The sequence below is a fragment of the Nematolebias whitei genome, chromosome 21 (assembly GCF_014905685.2).
Source record: "Nematolebias whitei isolate Nwh7 chromosome 21, NemWhi1, whole genome shotgun sequence".
In the NCBI taxonomy this organism is placed as follows: Eukaryota; Metazoa; Chordata; class Actinopteri; order Cyprinodontiformes; family Rivulidae; genus Nematolebias; species Nematolebias whitei.
The window spans coordinates 33535129-33559776 of NC_056518.1; the positions used below are offsets into that span (position 1 = coordinate 33535129).

General features: G+C 38.7%; 1 protein-coding gene across 1 annotated transcript in view; it reads right to left on the minus strand.

The window, feature by feature from the left end:
- Nucleotides 1-7458, minus strand: part of ahi1 (Abelson helper integration site 1) — an 18263-nt gene extending 10805 nt beyond the window's left edge. The window contains exons 1-9 of the mRNA XM_037695235.1: nt 7323-7458; nt 6263-6381; nt 4406-4971; nt 4226-4314; nt 3514-3700; nt 1672-1864; nt 1500-1595; nt 1219-1404; nt 940-1092 (exon numbers count right to left, since the gene is read on the minus strand). Of these exons, the coding sequence (XP_037551163.1) occupies nt 940-1092; nt 1219-1404; nt 1500-1595; nt 1672-1864; nt 3514-3700; nt 4226-4314; nt 4406-4971; nt 6263-6381; nt 7323-7332 (1599 nt within the window). The 5' untranslated portion in view covers nt 7333-7458. The remainder of the gene's footprint in view (nt 1-939; nt 1093-1218; nt 1405-1499; nt 1596-1671; nt 1865-3513; nt 3701-4225; nt 4315-4405; nt 4972-6262; nt 6382-7322) is intronic.
- Between the last annotated feature and the right edge of the window lie 17190 nt (nt 7459-24648).

The following is a 24648-nucleotide window of genomic DNA, read 5'->3' on the forward strand; positions in this document are numbered from 1 at the left end:
TTGCTATTTATCCACAGTGGAACACAGTAAACCAGAGGTGTCCACATTTTTTCATCAGGCAGCTACTTTTAAAATGACCAAGTCAAACCTGCTATAAGGCCCCGTTTACACAGAACAACCTCTGGAAGCTTTAGTGTTTCTTCAATGTTAAAATGAGCGGGTTTACGTGAAAACGTAGTTTCCATGTCTGTCAGGTTTCCAGATAAAAAACAAAATGATGGTATTCAGACCTAAACTGTCAAATGTGCTGAGTAAAGATATTCTAAGATGAGGTGTGTGTTGTGCTTGTTGAACGTGCACAGAAAAGGAGGGGGTAAATAAGACATTCTACATTTATCTGGCAACACTCATTGTGCATGCAGCGTCTGCATGACAGTTAGTCCAAAGTGGTCAGTGATTGACAGGTAGATCGCCATCAATGTATTGGGTACCCCTGCAATAAACAAATCAAATACTTAAACTAAGAAATTGCTTTAATTTTAGGAAAAATTGAGTAACTTTAAAATTTACGTCATATGTTGAAAAAGTTAAGACGGGGCAACAATCGGCTGCTTTAGTAAAGCCGAAAAATAAAGTAGTTAAAAAGTGGGCGGCTCCACTCATCGTATGTCAAAATGTGATTGGTTAATTTGTCTGTCCGTTACTGAGTGGTCAGGTCTCTCTTGAAAATGAGTCCTTGTGACTCAGTGAGACTAACCTGTATAAATAAAGGTTGAATTAATGAATTAAATTTATATTTTGTGACATAAATCATCTCTTTTCAGCGTCGCTGGTGCTTTTCTCCAGATGTCAGTGTGTGAGAGGCAGGGGACACCTTGGACAGGTCACAAATGTAAACTTCACATCAAACAATATCCTAAATCTCTTGACGTGTTAAAAATATACAACAATTTATAAAAACAATTAGTGTGTTACACTAATAAAATAGTTTGAGACTACCTGACCAGGCAGCCGACTCCACGTCAGGACGGGCTGCCTGCTGTCAGGAGGTTGTGTCAGACTTCTTCTGGTGACCTCGTTCTGCAGCTCACTGTAGAAGGTGGTGCCTCGCTCCTCCTGCAGCGCCATCATGGAGCGCATGCTGGGGTCCACCTGCATGGCAAAAACAAGCTCACCTTCATCAACGCAGCTCAAACAGCATCGCCTACACAGAAACTATAACATAAGACAAACGCTCAGCTACGTTCAGGTAGAAATAAAAGAAACATTTTAGCTCACATGCGCTGGGAGTTTAATCCCTTTCACCGTGACATAAAGGGTGGAGGCGTATTTGGTTCTTGGATATTTCCTCCACCACTCAACCACTTCGATCGTTTTAGGCTGCCTCTTAACTCGAGGTAGCGGGCAGAAGAGCTGGAGGCGGAGTTTGCTGTCAATATTCAGAACGCCATTTGTGCCAACAGGCTGAAAGTGGGGTAAAAAAAGAGATAATATTAAAAACTCTAAATAAAAATCAGTAAAGTCGTCTGCGTTCTAAAAGACAAGAACTCATACATCACCTTAAGAAAAGCCCATGCAATCTTTCTAAAACCTCGCTCGTGTTTGTCGACGTCAGTGTTGGCTTTTGCCTCTTCCATGGTCATAAAATCCAGGATCTTTACAAAATTTAAAAAAAATACCTGCAGTTATTCTCAAATGATGTTGAAGTGTCAGTCATGAAAAATCTCTTACTTCAAAGAAGAAGATGACTCTGGGGTTTGCATCATTTTGCTCCACAAAGTAACCAAAACGCTCGTTGAATATGATCTGCTCCTGCCACTCGGGGACGATGGATTTGTTCTTCTTGAAGTCAAAGGGCTGCGTCATGATGGGGAGAACGTGATCAACGTTCTCTTGTTCGTAATACGAAGAGACGGGCCGATGGCTTTAAAACAAAGAGCAATTTAACAATATATAAACATTAAGAACATTAAGAATATATAATCAGCGGTACGCCACTGTCTCCGGTCACTGAACGATTGTAGTTTTGGAGACGAGTGTTTTCTGGACTGGAATTGAACAGGGAACGCGAGTAAACCTAAATGTTTTTGGTGCAAGTTATTCAGGTGGGTAGAAGTTACACTGTGTGTAAGTAGACTGCAGAGTGACAGATCCTGGGGAATGGAGGGAGCAATTCCATCCGCCATCAGGCACAATGGAGGAGCCAGGGGGTGGCCAATGGTGGCCACGGTCACCATAGATTAATTTTCGGCCACCCTAATTATTTAAGGAAATTGTAGTTTTAAGCAATATATTGGGGAGTGGTGGCATGGAGGTTAGAGAAGGCGAGCCTGTGATTGGAAGGTCGCTGGTTCCACTCCCCAGACCAACAACATCAAAAATGTTGGTAAGAAAGGTGAAGCCCCAAATGACCCTCATCTGCTCCATCTGGGCCGTTGAGCAAGGCCCTTAACCCCCACCACCTGCCCCCCCGGGTGCCCTAGATAGCAGCTCTCTGCTCCACACAGAGGTTGCAACAGGAAGGGCATCCGGCAGAAAAAACAAGTCTTGGTGTGAGTTAGTTCGCTGTGGCGACCCTGAAGAAGGAGCAGCCAAAATTTTTAAAATTTATGTCATTGTCAATTTATTTATAAAGCACATAAAAACAACAAAAGCTGACCAAAGTGCTTTACAGTTAAGACGGATAAAAAGAGTAAAAAATGCATCTAGTGCCACTCAGAAACATAAGAAAGTTAACAGTAAATACACAACAATGAAATCAGCTCAAAATTTGTTCTCAGACTCTGCGTGGACCAAATGCCAAGGAATTTAAGAAATACAAAAGCTAAAAAGCAGTTTCCTCAAATAAAAGGGTGCTCAGATTACATATATCTTACGTATATGGTGGTGACCATTTTGGATTTGTGGCAACTCATTTTATGAAAGTGACCTTTCTGAAGCCTAGATGCAGCCACACAACAAAGTGGGAGTCAACACGTCGCTTATTTTTGACACAATCATTTGAGGAAACTATACTTTTAAGCAATGTAAAAACTGGAAAGCATAGTTTCTTCACATGATTGAGGCGGTCAGTTTACATATACATATATGGCGGCAGTCATCTTGGATTTTGACGTGGCAACCCAGTTTTGGTAATGAGCCTTTCTTATGCCTAGCTGTAGCCACACACCAAAATGGAAGTCGGTAACTGCCTTAGTTTTTAAGCTATCGTGCTCACAACATGCACGGAAGTAGAGCAGTTCCAATTCTCCCTCTTCGCTTTGCGACGGGGAACAATAAAGGCCCAGCATTCCTTGAAGCTCATCACCCTCCACAATTCAAGACAGAGTTTTAAACTAATATCAGTTTATGATGACAGACTTATTGTGGCTTTGGTCAAACTGTGTAAATGACAAGTGCAATCTTGCTAAATGTGTTAGTGCTCAGAATATATTAATGACTATCAACTACTACCACATCATAAACATTATAGCTGCTTTGCCTTTGGCAGCAGGCGATAATAATAAGCTTGAACACATTTTCTGACTGAAGAAAGGAAAGTGTAGTAATATCTGAGAAGGTATTTGCTCTCACCAGTCCTCCTTCTTCACATACTGTCCTGTGATTTCATCAACTACGTGGATCTTGACCATGGGGTGTGAGATCAGTAAGTCCGTCTTGAGGGGATCTGTTCTGTGGATGAAGAGGCCCAGAACAAGACTGCCATCAAATGTTGCATCTTGTGGCTCTTCTGGTTCAGCTTCGGTCTCTTCTTTGATGACTGGAAATTGGAAAATAAAACAGGAACTTCGTAAATATCTACTTTTTCTGTTTATTATCACTCACCAAATAAAAAAGCAAATAAGAGACAAACGTTGTGCATGCCTCTTGTGTGTCTGTTAGTAAAATTTCTCACTAACCAAAGGATGTATTTACTGAAACCATCAGAAACTAATTATTGGACGTACAGTACATCGACAACTGATAAACTTTTGACGATAATTCAATTCAAGATGGCTGCTCCAGCTAATGAACATTTGTCAACAGGAAAATGACTGCACCTTGGTCAGATTTATAGATATTGAGCTCAGATTTGATGTGGTCGTAATTGGGAATCATTAGCTACATGTACGTCGACCGTCACGTCTTATTGGATGAGATCACCCATGATGTTATTTTCAAGGTTTGACCAAAACGCCTCCACCGCTGACATTTCTTAACGAGATGATTTGAGTTTGAAACTTTGGCATGAAGGGGGGAAAGCCTTGTATGCATTTCTTCAGGGAATGCCAGATCTTTAACTTACCATGCTTTTTCTTCTTCTTCTTCTTCTTTCCCTTTGACTCCGTTCCGTTTTCCACACCAGCATCACAATCTACTTGTTCATCTTGATCCCTGACGAAAAAGAAAATGCCTAAACTGTACATTTACATTCATTCTAAATAACAAACATTAAAGTATGTTTTAAAAGAAGAGAAATACACACCCCACATCTGACTCTGTTGTTACAGATTGTAACTTCTTTTTCTTCTTCTTTCCCACGTCGTTGTTCAAGGTAATATTTTGCGGCACAAAGCTCTGGATTTCTTTCTCAGCCTTTGCTTTCTTCATACTCTTCTCTTCTTCCTGTTTGATCTGCTGCTGATATTCATGCAGCAGGTGGTCTTCTGCATCTTCCACTTGGCTTGCTGCTGCACTCTCTGCACCTTTTCCCTTCTTGCTTTTCCATTTCAGTTCTTTTCCACCTCCAGCATCTTCTGGATCCAAAGCACTGCTGTCAGCCTTGGAAGCATCTGCATCCTCCTGGATGTGATCGGTGATGTCTTTGGGCTCGGGCAGGTCCCTTTTACTCTTCCGCTTTGACTTTGCTGTGGTGATTTCATCTTGGTTTTGGCTGTTGTTAAGATTAACCTTTTCTCTTATTTCTCTTTCTCTCCTTTTGTTCTTGGTATAACGAGGGCTGCCCTTTTCAGGATCGTATGTGTTCTGCAGAACGGTCTCATCATCTTCTGTATCTTTCTCAAGGTTGAGATTCTTTCTCAAATTCTGAAGCTTAAAAGAAGGACAGAGGTCAACAAACTGATAATGTGCTTACACGTTGTTCTTTATTTAAGTTTGAACTAGAGAAAAGGCATTTTCTGTAAAAATGTTGTGTGAATTCTGCATGAGTTTGCTGAGATTTGCTGAGAGATAAAACGCAAAGATAAAGCTAAAAAAGCAGAACGCTAGCTAAATGCCAGAAGTAGAAAAATACTAGCTAAAAGCCAAAAGAAGCAAAGGCTAACTAAAACCTAAAAGTAGCAAAAAACAAATTAAAAGTAGCAAAAGGCAAGTTAGAAGCTAAAAGTAGCAAATTGGTAGCTAAAAGCAAAAAGTACAGAAACATTAGCTAAGAAATCGAATGAAAAATACCTCAAAACAAATAAATAGCAAAAGGCTAGCAGTATGCTAAATGTAGTAGAACAACAAAAGGCTAGCTAAAAGCTTAAAAGTGGCAAAACTGTAGCTAAAATATAGCAAAATGATGGTAAAGTAACATAAAACGACCCAAACAGAGCAAGTTATCTAAAGCAGATTTCAGTGAGAACCATGTTTTCAAGTAATTGAAAAGATCTTAATGTATTTTTATGAAGAAAAAAAATTTACTGTCACGTGTAATTACAGATAAATATTTTCATATTTTAGTGTAATATTTAAGTATAAAATTGACAAAACCAACAGTTATACCACCCATCTCCTTAATGAGACGGATGAGTTATAACTGACTAAAATTGTGAAGAAAAAAATAAATAAACACATACAAAATAAAAGAAGATTACAGAAAAATACAACAATACTGAAAAACTTCCGTGTGAATTTAATGGTCCTATTCATGTCCAACATTTTGTCTTGAACAGTAGAGAATACTCTGAGCTGCACTTCTGCAGTTGTCTAAGCTAGCTGTTCTGGAAAAATGTTTATAGGCAGAATTTCTGCTAAATTGAATGCAGCCATCGTTATTATATTTGTGCTTTATCTTTTCTTTCAAGTCAAAATGTCGGCTGTGTCATGATGAGCATATAGGTTTGCATGAAAAACAATTACACACTTTTTCTAATATGCATCTTCTGCTGCACAGTTCTGTAACAGTAGCTCATAAATGACTAAATAATAGATTTTAAAGTATTTAAATAATGAGCTTTTTGGAGTTTGTATGTTCTCTCTGTAGGCTAATTGGTAACTAAATCATCCCTAGCTGTGAGGAAAGGAAAAGGAAGAAGCGGTAAAAGATAATGGATGAATGGATATTCATCTCTTTGAGTTCTGCTGAAAATAGTAAAAAATAAAAAAATAAAACACTTACAACTATAGTCTCCTTTGCTTCAGTGCTTCTCTTCTTTGACTTTTTCTTCTCAGATTCTGTATATCTTTTGAAGGCTTCATTAAATCTTTCCCGGGTCTTTGACCGGTCTTCACTCTCACCTAGAAAAAAATTGCATTTTAAGTAATTAGAAAAATATTTTGAGATGGATACTTTGAAATCGGGTAATGAAAGTGTGACATCAGCTGAATATGTTGATTTAAATACTTTTAAATCTATTTTTTAATCATTTCTAAGCTAACTGAAGGTAGCTGAGAAAAAAAAAAACCTAACCTTACCATTTACCTTGTTTCTATTTTGGACTTACGGTAATCATTGTTTGTATTGTAGAACATGTGAATATAAAAGACAATAATTTAACTGTGATGTAGTTAAATTCAAAGCAGTGTGCTCCTCAAATATAGTGTTAAATTATTATTATTATGTATGAATGTTTCTGTTCAGTGCCTTGAGATGACTTCTGTTGTGAATTGGCACTATATAAATAAACTGAATTTAATTTTTATATTTCTCAAACCTCTATAATTTAAACTATGAAATTAATCCAAATTTATCAGCTTGACAATTTAAAATGAATATACTCCAATCCCTAAATTATGTCAACCCACTAAAATACGTTCTCCATTTTGCTGATTATCATTCAACCTTTATTTAGACAGGTTAGTCCCATTGAGCCATGAGGACTCATTTACAAGACACCTGAATATATAGATGTAAATTTAATAATCAAGCACCAAACTGATAGACTTTGTGCAGTATGATCCTAATTTATCAGCCCTTGAACAATATCTATCAATGCTGCAACACTGTTTATGTGCTACATGTCTGTCCAATAACTACAATCTACTTACATAGACCCATACATGTATATTGTTTTATCATCAACGTTTTTATGTCATTATTCTGTTATGTTTTATGTTGTGCATTAATATATATTTTTTTCTATTGAAAATAATAAACAGTATATACATCTCACAAAACAGCATCACAAGATTGTACCATTATATTTTATTATAAGTGCAAAACGCTAAAGAAAACTCACCTGCAGGCATTTTCAAGCGCAGTGATGTCCCTCATTCTGAGCGCAGACAATAACACAGCCTCATTCTAAATACATAAAATATATATTCGTTATTTTCAGTGATTCCCAGACACATTAGCCAAGCTAGCTGGATGAATTAGAACACACTTAAGTACGTTTTTGCTTAGTTTACATCAAGCACAATGTATTAAAGCTCACACTTCTGAGAGGACTAAAGCTAACAGAAACATTAGCTTCCTCAGCAGCAGCTAGTAGTTAGATGCTAGCTATCGACAATTGTGACGAGTCGACTTAATATTTCTGTTCCTCAGCAAATATTCTTGAACCATAAAATAAGCTCAACCCCACATAAATTAATTTAATAAGCTGTATGAGAGGTGGTTCAAAGTAGCTACACGAATCTACACTGCTCCCACTGGCCTTCAACTTCACCGACAACGCTGCGATGGTTTCCAAGCCAACGAAGGACGATCTTTATGGGCGGAGCTAAAAGAAGACGTAGAGGACAGACGTGACCAATGAAATCTAAGCGTTTGCATGACGTAATTACGTTTTGAACGTACGCGCCCTAAAATAAAAGCTGCATTAGCTTTAGCTTCCAACGGCTATGCAAGCTGCCGTTAAAAACCAAAGAAGAAGAAGAAGAAGAAGCTTCCAACGGCTTGTCTCTACAGCGATTTATAAAGTTTCTGTAACGTTTACAGTACATGTATCTCCTTGAGTTCGGCTCAGTAACTGGTAAAAGAAACTTTAGATAAACGAAAGCAGGCTACAGAAGGACTGGACGCAGTCACGGAAATGTCGGTGTGTCAGGACCAAAGAGGCCCAGATTATCAAGAGGAACGGCCTCGTTTAAGAGAAAATGTGCTTCCAAACAAAACCATCTATGTCGTTTTGAATCCCAAAGTTCGTCTGCACAGTTTAGGTTTGTATACATGCATTCCTCTTTCCTTAGTGTGATGAGACACATGTTCTGAGCCTCGAGGACTCACAAGGTGAGTGAGTCGCAGTATCAGATAATATAGAACTTTAGTGATCCCGCAGAAAATGTTTGTGCTAAACAGGTCAGGTGCAGACAAACATTAAAGTGTTTATTGTGGTGCAGGATTCATTCTTATTGTCCCATGTGTAGAAAAGGGGGAAGGGTTGAAAGGTTGATAGCCACAGGGAGGAAGGACTTCCTGTGGAGCACCTCTGTGGTCTCCAGTGTTGCCAGGTAGTCTAGGTTTTCCAGCCCAAAAATCTGTTAAAAACCACCCCATCACACAAAACCCCGCTCAATCAATATTTACTGTTTACACACACACACACACACATATATATATATATATATATATATATATATATATATATATATATACCCCCTATAAAGATATATTGGTGTTTATATGTTCATCAATGTGATTAATCAGAATCAGTTAAATGTGGATGTTAGTGTTCTTTATTCAGAAAATCAGCACGTCACATTTCATGATCTGGTTATTATAGACGCAGATTAAATGTTCAATATGAATATTTCTATATTTATCACCACAGTGAGTGCTACACATATTAGTAATTGTAAACACTCAAAAGAATATTTATGTTGGTTTAGTGCTTACCTTTTACCTAAATATTTTAGGAGTAAACATTTTTAATAATCGCTTTAAAAGTTATAAATGTTGTCTTTGGTGTCTGTTCGTTTTCCAAATATATTAGTGTGTGTGAATGACATGCATTAACATAAAACACTTTGCAGAATGGTGCTTTATAAAGTTCAGTGCATTTCCTTTATTAGTTGACCTGCAGTTCTGCCACATCCAATATGGCGGCCACTCCGACGCGCCGCAACAGGCCAGCCCACTCAACGAGGTGTCCACTAAAACTGCCTCAACAGTTCTCTGTTGTGAACACCCTGACAGATGACAATAGCCAATCAGTGATGGAGAAAAGTCAGGGGAACTTTGAACCAATAATGATGAATGACAGTTTGAAATGTGTTAAATAAGTTAACTCAAAAACCGCTGATCTGACTCCACATCTGCCCAAATTATCCCCACCCGCCCAAAGCAATTTTTACCAGCAAAATCAGAATGAAAACCGCCCAATTGGCGGTAAACAGCCCAATCTGGCAACACTGGTGGTGGACTCGGTCTACGAATGAAGGTGCTCTCTGCTGAGTCCAGTGTGGCATGCAGTGGGTGTGACGTGTTGTTCAGGATCTGGAGCAGTTTCCTCAGCATCCTCTGCTCAGACACCTTTGTCAGAGACTGCAGGTCCACTCCCAGAACTGAGCCTGCTCTCTTTGATGAGCTTATCACATCTGTTGGCATCATCTTTCTTCACCCTGCTGCCCCAGCACACCACAGAGTAGAAGAAGACGCTGGAGACCAGAGTGTAAAACGAATGCAACATGGTCCTGCAGATGTTGAAAAACGTAGAGGGAGGCTGGTGGAGCAGTGAGGCTACAAGGAGCAGAGGTCACAAAGGTGCAGGACTTCAAGGACTTGGGGTCCACTGTCCAGGAACATGTGGAGTGTGGTAAAGAGGAGAAGAAGAGAGTTCAGACATGATGGAGTGATGGAGAAAATTTCACGAGTGATTTGAGACAGAAGGGTGTCAGCAAAGGTCAAAGGAAAAGTTTACAAGACAGTGGTGAGACCAGCTCTGTTGTATGGTCTGGAGACAGAGACATGGACAAAAAGACAGGAGACAGAACTGGAAGTAGCAGAAATGAAGATGTTGAGGTTCTCCTTAGGAGAGACAAGGATGGAGAAGATTAAGACTGAGATCATCAGAGGTACATACTTGACAAAATATTAAAACCTTTTAATGTTATTATCATAAGTTAACATCAATTCTGAACCAATGCAGCGAGGCTAACCTGATCATATTTCTTGGTTCTTGTTAAAAGACTGTAGCTAAGTTCAGTTCAGTCTGGAGCTGGTTTGTTATGGAGGCATGTAGAAAGACTCTTAGTCATGAATATTTGTGGAAATACATACGTTTTTGCATTTTCTCACAGCTGATAAAAAAGCTGGAACAAGTTTAGAAGAATGCAACTTGTTAAATTTGTTCCTTAAAGTAATTGACTGAAAGCTCCACATGTTTTACCATCTTCTGAGAGTCAGTCATAAGAACTTCTGTCTTTTATGGAATTAGTTTCAGGACATTTTTCTGACATCCAGCATTAGCTGTTATTTTGAGCTGGTCAGTGAACTCTGTGATAACACAAGTGATGTTTGTGTGCCTATAAAAATATAACTGACCCTACTGTGTCCATGTGTTTCAGTGTTCCCTGCAGATGTTCATCAGATGGTGCTGATTAAAGAGCATGATCCTAAAAAATGGAGTTCTGATGTGGATCAAAAGGGCTCAGAGACCTTCAACATAAAGGAGGAAGAGGAGGAACTGAGGATCAGTCTGGATGTAGAGACTGATGACACTGGGTTTTCCTTCACTGCAGTTCCTTTGAAGAGTGAGGAAGATGAAGAGAAACCTCTGTTCTCTCAGCTTCATCAGCACCTAGTGGAAGATGGAGCTCTTCCGACCAGCAGCTCAGCTGACCAGATGAAAGTAGCAACTGGTGGAGCAGATTGTGTGGGACTCTACAGATTAGGTTTGTATATTGGGATCAATGTCAATGTTTGTAAAGTTTAGTAACAGTTTTTAAGAAGCTAACAAACGTAGCTTTTTAGGAACATTTTGTGTAACTAGTCCTTGGATTTGTAGCTTAACTTACTAAATGATTAATCAATGACAGGGTTGCAATCAGACAACAGCAGATGTTAGTGCTCTTTTTTAGTATATGAGCATTAAACGTTTATTTTTTACTTTATAAAAGTTAAAACCTAAAGACCCACATCAGGGCTGTCAACTATCACACATCATTTTACACATCTGGGACCTCCTTTACACAGACATGCTTGGATTTTCCTTTGAAACGACGTACGCCTAAATCAAGAAAACAAAGTACACTCTTCATCCCAGGGTGCAGCACCATTCCAGCAGACCAGGGGTGTTTACCGTTGGGACAAATTGAGGTCGCCGATTGGTCATTTGCTGACACGCCTACTGGATTGATTGACAGGTCTAAAAAAAAAAAAGAGCTGGCAGCCCAGCGGCAGTGGTGTTCTGTGTTTATATATTGTTAATAAAAAGTTCTAAAAATAAAGAAAAAAACAGGGAGCGCTGGTCCTGCAGCCCACACATCAGACCGGCCCACCAGGAAATCTCCAGACTCTGCTGCAGCCATGCTGGGCCTGATTTAATTCTCGTGACAAATTCCTTCATTTCTCACAATTTCGGTCATGGCGTCAATGGACAAGGAGGAAGAGATCACTTGTCTCTTGGCAAAAAAACAAAAGAGGTAGCTGTGGCAGCCATCTTGAATCAAAATGGCTCCAAACGTTGATCAGTTCTAGACATTTATCTGATGATTACTTTCTGTGATTTTTCAAACAAATCCAACAGTGAGTTTCTGTTTTCTTCAGGGACATCTACACTCCGTCATGTGACTTGCCAGCAGCAGTTAGTCAGCGCCATAGAGAGTTGCGACACTCTTTGAACTCGCCGATACGCGTTCACGTGGTTCATGCAGCTCTCAATAGTTCCAAACAGCTCATCACTGTCGGTCAGTTTGAGCGGCTACTGACGCAACACAACACAAAAATGGACTTTTCTTACTTTACCTGGCGTCTTTCGGTAATTGTTGAGCAGTAACAAACTGATTACTTAACTGATTACTGATTATTTCACTGACTATGCATTTATCAAAGCATTTTTAGACGCAGCAGATACATTTATCATTACATTTTAGAAGGAAACGAGACTGCAAACATATTTGTTAGAAAAAAATGTCTATGCAATACAATGATCAATATAACCATGTCAACGGTGTTTTATAATAACGTTACACGCGTAAAAAAACAGAATGACACTTGTTATAAAGCTATTTCTGATGTTCTCTGCATGCAGCATGAGAATGCTCCACCTTGTCCTTCATGCCAGCATCTGCTCTAGCTTACCTTAGATCTGATGAATTCTTCATTTCTGTAGAAGATATTCAATCTTTATTTAAACAGGTTAGTCCCACTGAGACATGAGGACTCATTTACAAGAGAGACTTGAATATAATTGTTCTATTTGTCTTTTTTATTTATTTTATTTTATGGCAACCAAGTACCTGGATAACAGAGTTGATTGTAGCCTGACAACTATTATAAAATTGTAATTCATTGATTAAAATGTTAATTTAAATGAAACTGTTTCTAGTTAAAATCATAATAGATGACAAAATAATTAATTGTGCAAAAATAAATTACCAAACAATTTATTATAAAATATGTAAAATGTAAAACAAGCTTTAATAAAGTACTTTTACTGCCATTTATACTGTTTATTAATGACATCATCTCAAGTCAGCAGGAGCATCATCATCACAACAACACAAAGTGAGAGCTGTAAATTTAATCTGCACAAACATTTTCAATCAGGGCTCAAAATGTTTAACTGTCAAAGAAATGTGCAAGGAAATAAACTAATGTCACTCTACAGGCACATTTAGAGAGAGGACAGTTCACAGAGACACAGTGAGGACGTGTGAGACTGAAGGAGGTTCAACCATTTGTTCATGGACCAGAACCAGATGAGAAGAACAGCAGAACTTCCACTGACCAGTGATCACACATATTGTTCTAAAGTAAACTTTGGTACGAGCTGTGTTAAATAATACATGTCAGATTTTTATTGAACAGTAATCTTCATACTAACAGTGACGTTGTAATTTCAGAGATTGAGGAAGGAAGAAACAGAAATGAGATGAGTGAGATAAAGGAAAGATGAAAATGTGTCCTCAGAGGACAGGGACATGCCAGGATCTGATGATCCAGGATCAACAGGGCCAGGAGGTAGGGGTTGAACGACTACATATTTTTTTAACTCAACATTAACATAATAAAACTCGAGTAGTTGATGACGTCAAGATGAAAACATAAATAAATAAATAAATAAAACTGCAAAAAAAAGTTCATTATTTACAAAAAAAAAAAAAAAAACACCAACAAAATATTGGGAGCATATATATTATACTGCAAATAAGTCACAGGAAAACCAAAACTATTAGTTATTATTATTATTATTATTATTATTAAGCTGCAAAAGTGAAAGAAACGTGCGGCACGTAAAAAACTAAACTGAAAACAGTGGAGCGGACGACCACCCCGCACCACCACCAGCTGTGGTGCGCATTAGGTATTGTTTTAGAGATTAATATGTTTATAGGTTTTTTATAGGTTTAGAGACTAATATTTTTTTGCTTTTTGTTTGTGAAACAAGGTCAGAGGAAGCTGGTTCTGGTTCGGTCGATTGGACCCAGTGTTGCACCATACTCTGTGACCTGCAACAGTGCATGCAGCACCTCCCCCTACGGTCACAATATACGGTGGTCACAGAATATGGTGTAACACCAGTTAGCAACAAGCTCCAAACATTCAGGAAGTTTATTCATTTTCTGTTTCCTTACGGTAGTTGAACCGCAAGATTCATCTTAGTGAAATATTCCCATACTATTGATGCACCGTACTATTGATGTATTTTAATTTTAGATTTTTTTTTGTTACTGTTCTACAGTTTATTGATGCTGATATATTCTTGTAATAATTCTTATTTCTTGTTCTGTCTTGAAAGAGTCTCATCTCAACTTGACCCATGATTACCAAACACTAAACTAATAATATAAAACTAATGTAAATTAACAGTCCTACAGTAAATACCAACTTTGTGAAGGTTATGGTGTTAAAGTAATTTTATTCAAACATCTTGATTCAGCTGTTATTGATTTGGGAAGACAGAAAATGAGATCTTGTACCTTTGTGATACTTTGCAACATTCAGTTCATGAAGTCATTCTCCTCTGGTTCACCTGGAAAACATGAAAACATTGACTCATCTCCACAATCACGTTTTTCTTTAATTATAATGTCACAATTTATGCTGCAGTCTTTGACAAAGGATCTATAACTTGAACTAAATTAACCACAAAAAAAAGGCTAAATATTTTCTAGTTGAGATAGTTCAGTAACTGGAATTACCATAACAATTAAAAAAATTGATCAACTTTCAAAATGTAAGCTGTAATGGATATTTTAAAATGTTGAATTAGACAGAAATAGACCCGTTTAAACTCGTCATGATGGCAGAGCTAGCTGCAGTTAAAATATAACTAGCAAGTTAACATGTTTAATTAACTAAAACTGGTGACATGAAATAATAATGTTGATAAATTGTGGTACAGAACAGTCAGATAACGCTTCACAATGGCAAAAAAGTGTCGTATTTTCATCAATTTACCGGAGAAAACACGGAGTATGAACTATGTTCAATGCAGGAACCGCTGCTGTTTGGAACTATTAGCGGCTGCATGACCCACGTGACTTCAGCAGTCCATTCTTTCTATGGGAGTGTCGCAACTCTCTTTATAGGGCTCTGCAGTTAGTGTGAGGAGTGTTCTCCCATTAATTTCCTATGGGGGAAAATGGCGGCTTTGTTAGCAAAATACAGTGAACTCAACAAGTGATGTTTGTGTGAATGTAAAGTTACAGCTGTCCTTAATGTTTATGTTTCCCAGAGCCCATCCATATGAAGCTTCAGCAGGACCAAATGGAAGTTGAAGATCTTCCATCCAGTAGCTCAGCTGACCAGATGAATGCAGCAACTGGTGGAGAGGACTGTGGAGAAACAGAAACTATCAGGAACCCAGATCTAAATACTCATAAACATGATTTCAACTCTTCAGAGACCGAAGACAGTGAGGAGGATGATGAGGAAATGAATGATCCTGACACTCAGCTGAAAGACTCATCACACTCTGGATCAGAACCTGAAGACCGTTGCAATGACTGGAAGGAGAGCAGTGCTCCTGATTCAGGTGTAAACACTGTCAACAAATCTTGCAGCTTCTCTGAGTGTGAGAAACAATTTCTCCACAAGCCGTCTGTTCAGAGTAACAAGACAGGTCATTCAAGAATAAAGTCCTTAAGTTGTTTGGTTAGTAAGAAATGTTTTAGAGTGAAGAAAAATGAAGGCTCAAACAAAAAAATCCAGTCAAGACAAAAATCATTTAGTTGTGGTGACTGTGGTAAAAGATTTTACACAAAAGGTCATCTAAACAGACATATGCAAAGCCACACAGGACAGAAACCATTTGCTTGTGATATTTGTGGACATAAGTTTGGAACTGAGTCACATTTAAGCAGACACTTGATAGTTCACACAGGACAGAGACCATTTGCTTGTGATGTTTGTGGACAAAGGCTTAAATACAAGTCAACTTTAAACTCACACATGATAATTCACACAGGACAGAAACCATTTGTTTGTGATCTTTGCGGACATAAGTTTAGATGGAAGTCACATTTAAACAGACACAAGAAGATTCACACAGGACAGAAACCATTTACTTGCGATCTTTGCGGACATAAGTTTGGATACAAGTCACATTTAAACAGACACATGATAATTCACACAGGACTGAAACCATTTGCTTGTGATGTTTGTGGGCACTTGTTTAGACACAAGTCAAATTTAAACTCGCACATGATAGTCCACACAGAACAAAAATCATTTGTTTGTGATATTTGTGGACAAAGGTATAGAGCCAAGTCACATTTAAACAAACACGTGATAATGCACACTGGACAGAAACCATTTGTTTGTGGTGTTTGTGGACAAATGTATAGATCCAAGTCACATTTAAACACACACATGATAATCCACACTGGACAGAAACCATTTGCTTGTGGTGTTTGTGGACAAACGTTTGGAAACAAGTCAACTTTAAACACACATATGAGAATCCACACATAACAAAAATCATCTGCTTCTGATGTTTGTGGACAAAGGTTTAGACACAAATGATAATTTGCTTTTAATAATCCCAGGATTAAAAAAACAGTCACAGCCCAGGTTCACAGTCATCTTTCTGAATAATAATTTGCTTGAAAAACTTCAGTCAGGTCTCCGCCCCCTCCACATGGAAGACGAAACATTTCTCCCTTAAAGAAACTGGTCCAGATGACATGATTTAACCTTTTTTCGCCCCCTCCACAGCACCGAGACAGCTTTGATTAAAATCACCAGCGATCTGATTGCTGCAGACTCTGGACTTTTATCATTTCTCATACCAAGTGCAGCATTTGATACCATTTCACATGATATTCATTTTGATAGATTATGTTCAATTGGTTTTTCGGGCATCGTTCTGAATTGGTTTCAGTCTTATCTCTCGGACCGTCAGCACTTTCTCCAACTTAAGGATTTCAAGTCACAGTCCTCCCCAGTTATTTCAGGTGTACCTCATGGTTCTGTTCTTGGTCCTCTGCTGTTTATTATTTATCACCTTCCACTTGGTCTCATTTTTAGAATATTTGGTTTTCATTTTCACTGCTATGCAGACGACACCCAGCTCTACTTCTCCACCAAGCCCGACACCACCCTTCCTCCATCCTTCCTTTTGGACTGCTTCTCTGAAATTAAATTATGGTTTAGTCAAAACTTTCTTAGACCGAACTCCAAGAAAACAAAATTTCTCCTTATTTTCACCAGGTCTACCTTATCCAAATGTAACAGTTTCACAGTTAAAGTTGATTATTCCATTTTCTCCCTCCCTTACAGGTAAGAGTCTGAGTGTCATCCTCGATAGCACTTTATCTTTTGAATCTTGTGTCAATAACGTTACTCAGCCTCATAGTTTCATCTTCGAAACATCAACCGTCTCCGTTCATTTCTTCCTCCCACCAGTACAGCCATCCTTATCAATGCTCTTGTCACCTCTCGATTAGATTACCGTAACTCCCTCCTCTCAGGTCTTCCTCTTAAAATCATCCTTAAACTTCAGCTTGTCCAAAATACAGCTGCTTGGATCATCACCAGAACTACTTCGAAGGAACACATCATCCCATCCTTAAACATCTTCAGTGGTTACCCATAAAATATCACATTGACTTCAAGATTCTCCTCACTTTCAAAGCTCTCCATAACGTGGCACCTTTGTACCTCACTGATCTTCTTTGCTATTACACCTGCCCGAAGTCTTCGCTCCTCCTTATCCATCTCTCTTGTTATACCTCCTGCCCACATGACAACCATGGGACCCAGAACATTCTCCTGCATACCCCCATGTCTCTGGAACTCTCTTCCACAGCACATCTGTAATTCTGATTCTCTGCTCTCATTTAAATCTAACCTTAACACTCACTTTTTCAAACTAGCTTTTGCTGTTTAATGTCATTATGTATTCTACCATTAATTGTGTTTGATTTTATTGATATCTGCCTTTTAATTGTTTTGTTGTTTTTATCTTTGTATTTCTTGTTCGGTGACCTTGAATAATTTGAAAGGCGCCTTCAAATATAATGTATCATTATTATAATTATTAAGAGGTGATTGAGCCTTTTCAGCTGTAGCTCCTAAACCAGGAGTCGCCAACCTTTTTGAGACCGACTACTTCAGTGGGACCAAGTGACACGAACTGCTACTTGTTTGATCCAAACAAATTTGCACAGCTCACCTTTAATTATAGTATTAATAATAATACATTTACATATATGTGAATATATAACTGCCTGATCACATCTGATCTGATGTGTAATATTAAAGACTCCCCACAATTGATTATCAGTAAGGCTTTAGCATGGTAAATATGATACTTTTTTTTTTATTGATAATCAGTGTTTAGAACTCTCAATCAAGAACTTTTGTCCTCTGTTTAAATCTCTGTTTGGGCTCTTCTGTGCAAATAAATTGTCCCTAGCTGTGACTGGGAGTGTGGATGGTTGTTTGTCTCTCTGTCTCTGTGGTGGGCTGGAGACCTGTCCTGGGTGTCCCCTGCCTTCACCAAAAGCAGTTGAGATGGGCTCCAGTCCCAACAAGGGGGACATAACAGATGACTTACTACAGCAGAAAACCAATATTGAAACATAAAATACTATTCCTTTTATGTTGCTCTCAATCAGCAACATTTGAAATTCAGTGTATTTTATAAATATTTTTATTAACAACAAAGTCCATGCTCAATAATCCAGGTATACAATCTAACATTTTTCAGTCAGGTCATCTGGACAATTTCTTTTTGTTTTTTTTGTTTTTGAGCATGGACTTTGTTGTTTTCAACCAGTTTGATATGACTGTCAACAAGGAAGAGGGCCGGCAATGGAGGAGGGGGCGTACCAAATGGACCATCTAGCACTTACCAAACTGGTTTCTTCCACTTTGGAGTAAGCTGTTGGGGGAAGAATCAGTTTTGTTGTGTGTTTCCTTGACTGATGAAGCCTTCTGGATCTAAGGCGAAATGTTTCAGCACAAAAACAACAAAAAGAAACTGTCCAGATGACCTGACTGGAAAATGTTGTATTTTATTAACAGTTTTGTAGGAATGAACACGTGTAACATTCATTCAAAATACTTCTTTTTCCTATTAATTAATAACTTCTGTAAATTTTTTAGGAAACGACAATAAAAATCTTCCAATCCAGCCCTGCTTGCACAACTGTTGTGTTTGTAATATTTCAGAACTCTTAACTCTTGTAGGTACACAGTATCAATTTTATTTTTTACACAGGTACACAGTATCAGTAATGTAATATAAAAAAGCAAACTGGCATTTTTAAATGAATCATGACATTAGTACTGATCCTCAGATCTGCAGCATTTTTTACTGATCTTCACTTTTTTTTTTTACTCTTTTTAAAGAATTTTCACATATTTCATCATTGCTTTTTTCAAGAGCTCCACATTTGAAAATACCTCGTGAAAAACGTCTGGTGTTTGCTCTAAGCTGCCTTTAACTCTTCTTCTGCCTGTTGTGAGCCACCGGGGGGTAGTTAGCATTGAAACTAACATGTTAGCTGGTCATGTGTCACTCCATGCATGTTGTGTTTTGCTGTCGCCACCGCACACCAATGAGAGACATACTTATCTTTCACAACTGTAAAAATACCTCTTCCAATCACTGAAAAATCACTTCTTTGTTCACTCCACCTCTTTGATTGAATACAAACAGTTTGTACAGTTGTACAATATTTCTTAAAAGCCAAACGACACAAAGCCCTCAGAGACTTGTTTCCATTGTGGTCCTGTGTATTCCATTCATCTGAGTTCTCTCCTGATTGGATACAGAAAATTCCCTTTCTGTTAAAGAGCTGTAGGGAACAAACACTTCTAACCAAAATAAAATCACTGTCAATTACACACACGCACGCCTAACCTTTTAAAATGTGTGCGGAAATTAATTTGCATGAATGTTTGTGTTTTACAGATGGAACCACACAGATGGCCGTTGGTGATGGGCAGCTTTTCAAAGGCAAGTCTATTGGACATATAGTGTATTCCTAATGTGTCATTTGCAGTTTATTTTTATTTCTTAATGATGTTGGCTTTTCTTCTGAAGAAGACCTTGACATCCATGAGATGAATTCAGTGCTCGCTGAAGTACTTGTGATGGTGAAGGATCTGTCCAGAGATATGCAGTTCATCAAGAACGAGTTGGCTGAGGGCAACGTGACGCCACGTGGTACCTGCGGACCAGCCATTGCAACCCCTATGCTCCCCTTCCAGCTGCCAATCGCCAGTGAACAAGACTTCTATGAGGTGGAGTCATTACTGATGGAAGAATCAGTCCGTCAAAAGATGGTAATTTATTTGACAGACTGAACTGCATTCATTTATTAAATGTTGATCATTTCAGTGTGGTCTTGCTCGTTTTTTCTCGGGAAAAATATGTTTAGCTCTTTAGCTACTTGAGCACAAATTCTAGTCTACAAGTTCAAAATGTGTCACAGAGCTTGTAGATCTGCTATTTATGAAACATTTTGAAATTGTTCAAATATACCGTTTACATATTGGCATGACCATAATTGGGATCAAGAGGGTTAATGTGGTTAAACGTGACTGTCGAGAACGAACACTATGGGCTGGAATATCAGTGCATGCATAAAGTGTAAAAGCAAGTTGGTTGCTCTGTTCATAAAATAAAAGGTGTCATGCTGTTTCTAACCTTCATTTTCTTCTCTGATTTAGATTGCTCGCCTGGCTTTGGTAGGAGGCACCAATTCAGATAACATGATAAGACGGATGTTGGCAACTGCTGTGACCAACGCCCTGGCCAGTCGGTTCAACTGGGCTGGAAAGAAAGACAAGCGTTGTCCACAAAGCAAGAAGCCATTAAAGGACACAATACTACAATACTGCATGTTTGGTGAGCTTCCTTCCCTGCAAACTACTTCATAGTTTAAGTTTAGGGAATGAGGCACGACTGCTGATGATTCAGAATATAATTATGCTCTTAGTGTGCCATATAGTACATAATTCTAATCCAACTCCTATAATGTATTGCATCCTCTCTGCTCTTTCATGTGTCTTCCATCTGAAATGCAAAAACTTTAAAAAAGTGTTATGTTGGAATAAAGTGATGGTGAAAGTGCAAGTTAAAAGAAATGAGCAATGTATCCTGATGCATGTTCAATAATCCAGGTAGAAAAAGCTAAAAAGGTGAAGTCAGGTCCCGTCCTGAGGACCTGACTTCACCTTTTTGAGAAAGGACAGTGTAATTGGTGAGCTTTAGAGGCGCATGAATACATTGCCTAGATGGAGTCAGGCTAGGCATTTGCTCCTCTTTCCAGTCCAATCAAACTGGATTATGACTTTTGTTAAAAACCACACCCATGTGAAGTGAGGGCCGGGCGCTCTCATCGTGCATCATCAAACATCATCTCATTCCGGCCAATCGTAATTTGCGTCCTCACCGTCGTACTGCAGACATGTTCCTGTTTTTAGTATTCTACACCGCCTCGTAATCTAGCTGTTGTTTTGCTACGTTTCTTTCTCCTCTTAATTATCATTTTGTTTTCAGTTGTAAAAAAAGAACCAAAACTTTGTATGAATCCTTTATGATTTTCTATTGTCGTTGTTATCCACTGTTGTCATCACTCTTTGTTAAAATCCAGGTCTCTCTTGTAAATGAGTCCTCGTGGCTCAGTGGGACTGACCTGTTTAAATAAAGGTTGGATGAATCAATGTTGGTGGTACGCAATGTTTGTTTATACGAACACTCAAATTTTCCACTCATTGTCAGTGGGAATGTAATGTTTGTGTGGGACAGTTTGTGCGCACACACCAAAAGCTGGACAGAGGATGGCACCCCGTGAAAAAGAGGGAGGGGGTAATATTGTATCAGATGTACACTCTTACCTTCCTCACTCTTTTGTGTCTTTCAGTTGCTGCTCGGCAGTTTGACCCAAAGCTGACTGACAAGGACTACAGCGATACTGTGAAGAAGTGGCTTCGTTATGCGCCAGAGCGGGAGGGCGGCATCCCAAGGAGCCAAAGACACCCAAACCCAAGTCAAGTGAACCAGAGTCAAACTTAGGTTACCCCAACACACACGCTGTTTCCCTGGTCCATACAGTACAAAGCTTAACCTCATGGACACTGTTCTTCCATGGACAATAGACTGTTCTGTCAGTCAAAAAGGAGTCAAATATGTTTACAGGTACATGCAACTACAATGACTGCCACTTCAGCCTGTTCTTGCATTGCTGTCTCCAGAGGTGCCCTATAGTTCTACAAAATTACAGACCTTGTTTTGAATATATTGGGCCTCCCTGTGTTTTGTGTCGCTGCACATACTGCACTGAGCTGTAGCCAGATATCCTGTGTCCTCTGCATTTACCCATCCATAGAATGGTTACAGCGTTGTGTGTGTGTGTGAGAATGTAGCAGCAGCTGTAGGCAATAAGCGCCTCCCACTGCACTGGAAGGAATTATGGGGATTCAACTGATCTCCTGGTTCGAAACTAGAGTTAGCTCTCCATCCATTCTGGTCAGCTCAACAACAGACATGGAACCTGGAACCTGGCCTGCGTGAAACAGATGTAATGATCAATAACTCTGGGTTCTATCAATATCAAAAACCATCATAAATATAAGCAATGCGTGTACATGTTTTATCATCATTACTATAGTAATAAGTTCATAATATAAATAGAATCAAGCTCATTATTTGAGTACTCTTAAATATTCCTAATATTAAAGGTCCTAATATTGCGTCTTAGCACACAATATAGCATTTCACCATTTCATTGTACCTTCAGTTTAAATTCTTCGTTGTTAACACTTGGAGCTAGTTACTTATTGCAAGAGGCTTATTTTTCATTATCCAGATCAATCAGCATCAAGCCATCAGCATCTATACCAACTCTAATGAAACCAGGATGAGCTACATCAACAATTCATTTCTCTTTGGGCTTAATAAAGTATTTTTGAATTGAATTGAATACAAATGCAGGTGTTCAGAAATAGTCTAACAATACCGTCAGAGTCAGAGATTCTTTATTGTTGTTCGCAGTGACTTTTAGTATAGAAAAGTATTAATATTTGATAATTATTTTTGCTATAAGCACATTCAAATAAATGTAGCAATAGCACTGATTTATCACAGAGCCCAATACAATAACCTGGAGGCTAGCGCTAGCATGCTAACTCCAGAAACAAACAAACTCACCATTTCCCACTTTTATGTTCCACTTTTAAAAGTTCCACTTTTCATGTTCTAGAATTGTGCCGCTCCAGGTGGCTGCATGTTGGAGCAGCTCTGTTACTTTCATTCTGAGATTTTGCTTTTGGAAACTTTAATTCCTCTTTTTCTGGATGTAAATCACATGTTTCTGGATGATTGTTTCCTCTGGTATCAGATGCTGTGCAGCTGGAAGGATTTTTACTGAAACTTTTGTAGTTTTGGACATTTGTTATGATGCGTAACCATGGCAACAAGGCAGTTTTCAACAACCAACAGCAGCTGATTAACGTCTCAAAAGCTCAAGTAATATCTCAACTACAGCCCCAAATCTCAAATGAGTTGAAAGGATGTTCTGTGGATGCATTCCCATCTACCTGCCAGCTGTGCTCGAGTGCCTGACCACTGAGATCCTGGAACTAGCAGGAAACACGGCTCATGACAGCGGAAGGACAGGATTGTCCCTCGGCACCTACAGTTGGCTGTCCACAGCGACGAGGAGCTCGGCAGACTGCTGGGAGGAGTGGCCATCGCTCTGGGAGGAGTTCTGCCCGACATTTGGGCGGTCCTACAGCCCGGGGGAACCAAGAGGCCAGCCGAGTCCGGGTGGACGGATCGGACGGCATCTGCAGCCATTTTCTTAGGATCCACTGAGGGATGGACCTTTACAAGAGATCCTTCCTGTCTACAGCATCAGCATCTTTAACATCTCTTAATGAAATGAGGATAACGAGTTACAACAACAAATAATTTCCCTTTGGGATTAATAAAGTATTTTTGAATTGAATTGAATTTTAGAATACACAGTAAGCTGAAGGATTTTTCACAAACAGAGATATCTAAAAGTTGAGAGGCATATCAGACAGAAATGACAACGTAGACATTAGATAAAGGGCTTTCAATTGCTTAAAGCCTGCCTGCAGCAGCTAGCCTCTCACACATAGCCTAGTTGTGTCACTGCACGATCTAATCTGGGACCGGTAGCACAATCCGTACCGTGCGCCCGTACTCTAGGCACAGGAGAGCTGCGCCCAGAATAGTCCTGTATCTTGTAATGAAGAGAAGCTAACTGTGCATGTACAACTTTTAATGAGGGTCTATGGGCAGAGGTTCTTCCTCCCCCCAGGCGGAAATATTGTATGTCATCAATCAGAGATGACGTATTTGAAAGAAACAACTTTACTCATCATTAACTATAAAATATTTATCTTACACAACTAAAATATATATATATACACATATATTTCAAAATATTTTTATTGTATTATTTCATTTTTTTACATCTTCAAGGTAATATGTTGAGTGCTGTGGTGGCACCATAGCGCCCTCTATTAGCTGCCACTGTCAAAAACATTTAGGTTTACTTGCATTGCCTGTTTAATTCCAGTGCATAAAAAGCACTCAAAAACTACATTCTCTATTCAAATCCATACCACTTGTTTATTATACTTTTTGTCAATGTGATAATGCATTGATTTAAAAAAAAAGAACAGATTTGATATTGTATGAACTTTATTCATAAATGTCATAATTTCAGACATTTTAACAAACAAACATGGTAGTCATAAGCAGCACTTTAGCTATAAGATCAAATTTTCATGGATCAGTCCCACATTTTATGCATTTATTCTAATAAATGCATTCAACCTAAAGGTCTAAAACTTTACTTTGTGGGGTGATTGCACAACATCAAAGCAGCAATCAGTGCAAATAAGCATTGTGCATTGTATCCTACACACACACACACACACACACACACACACACACACACACACACACA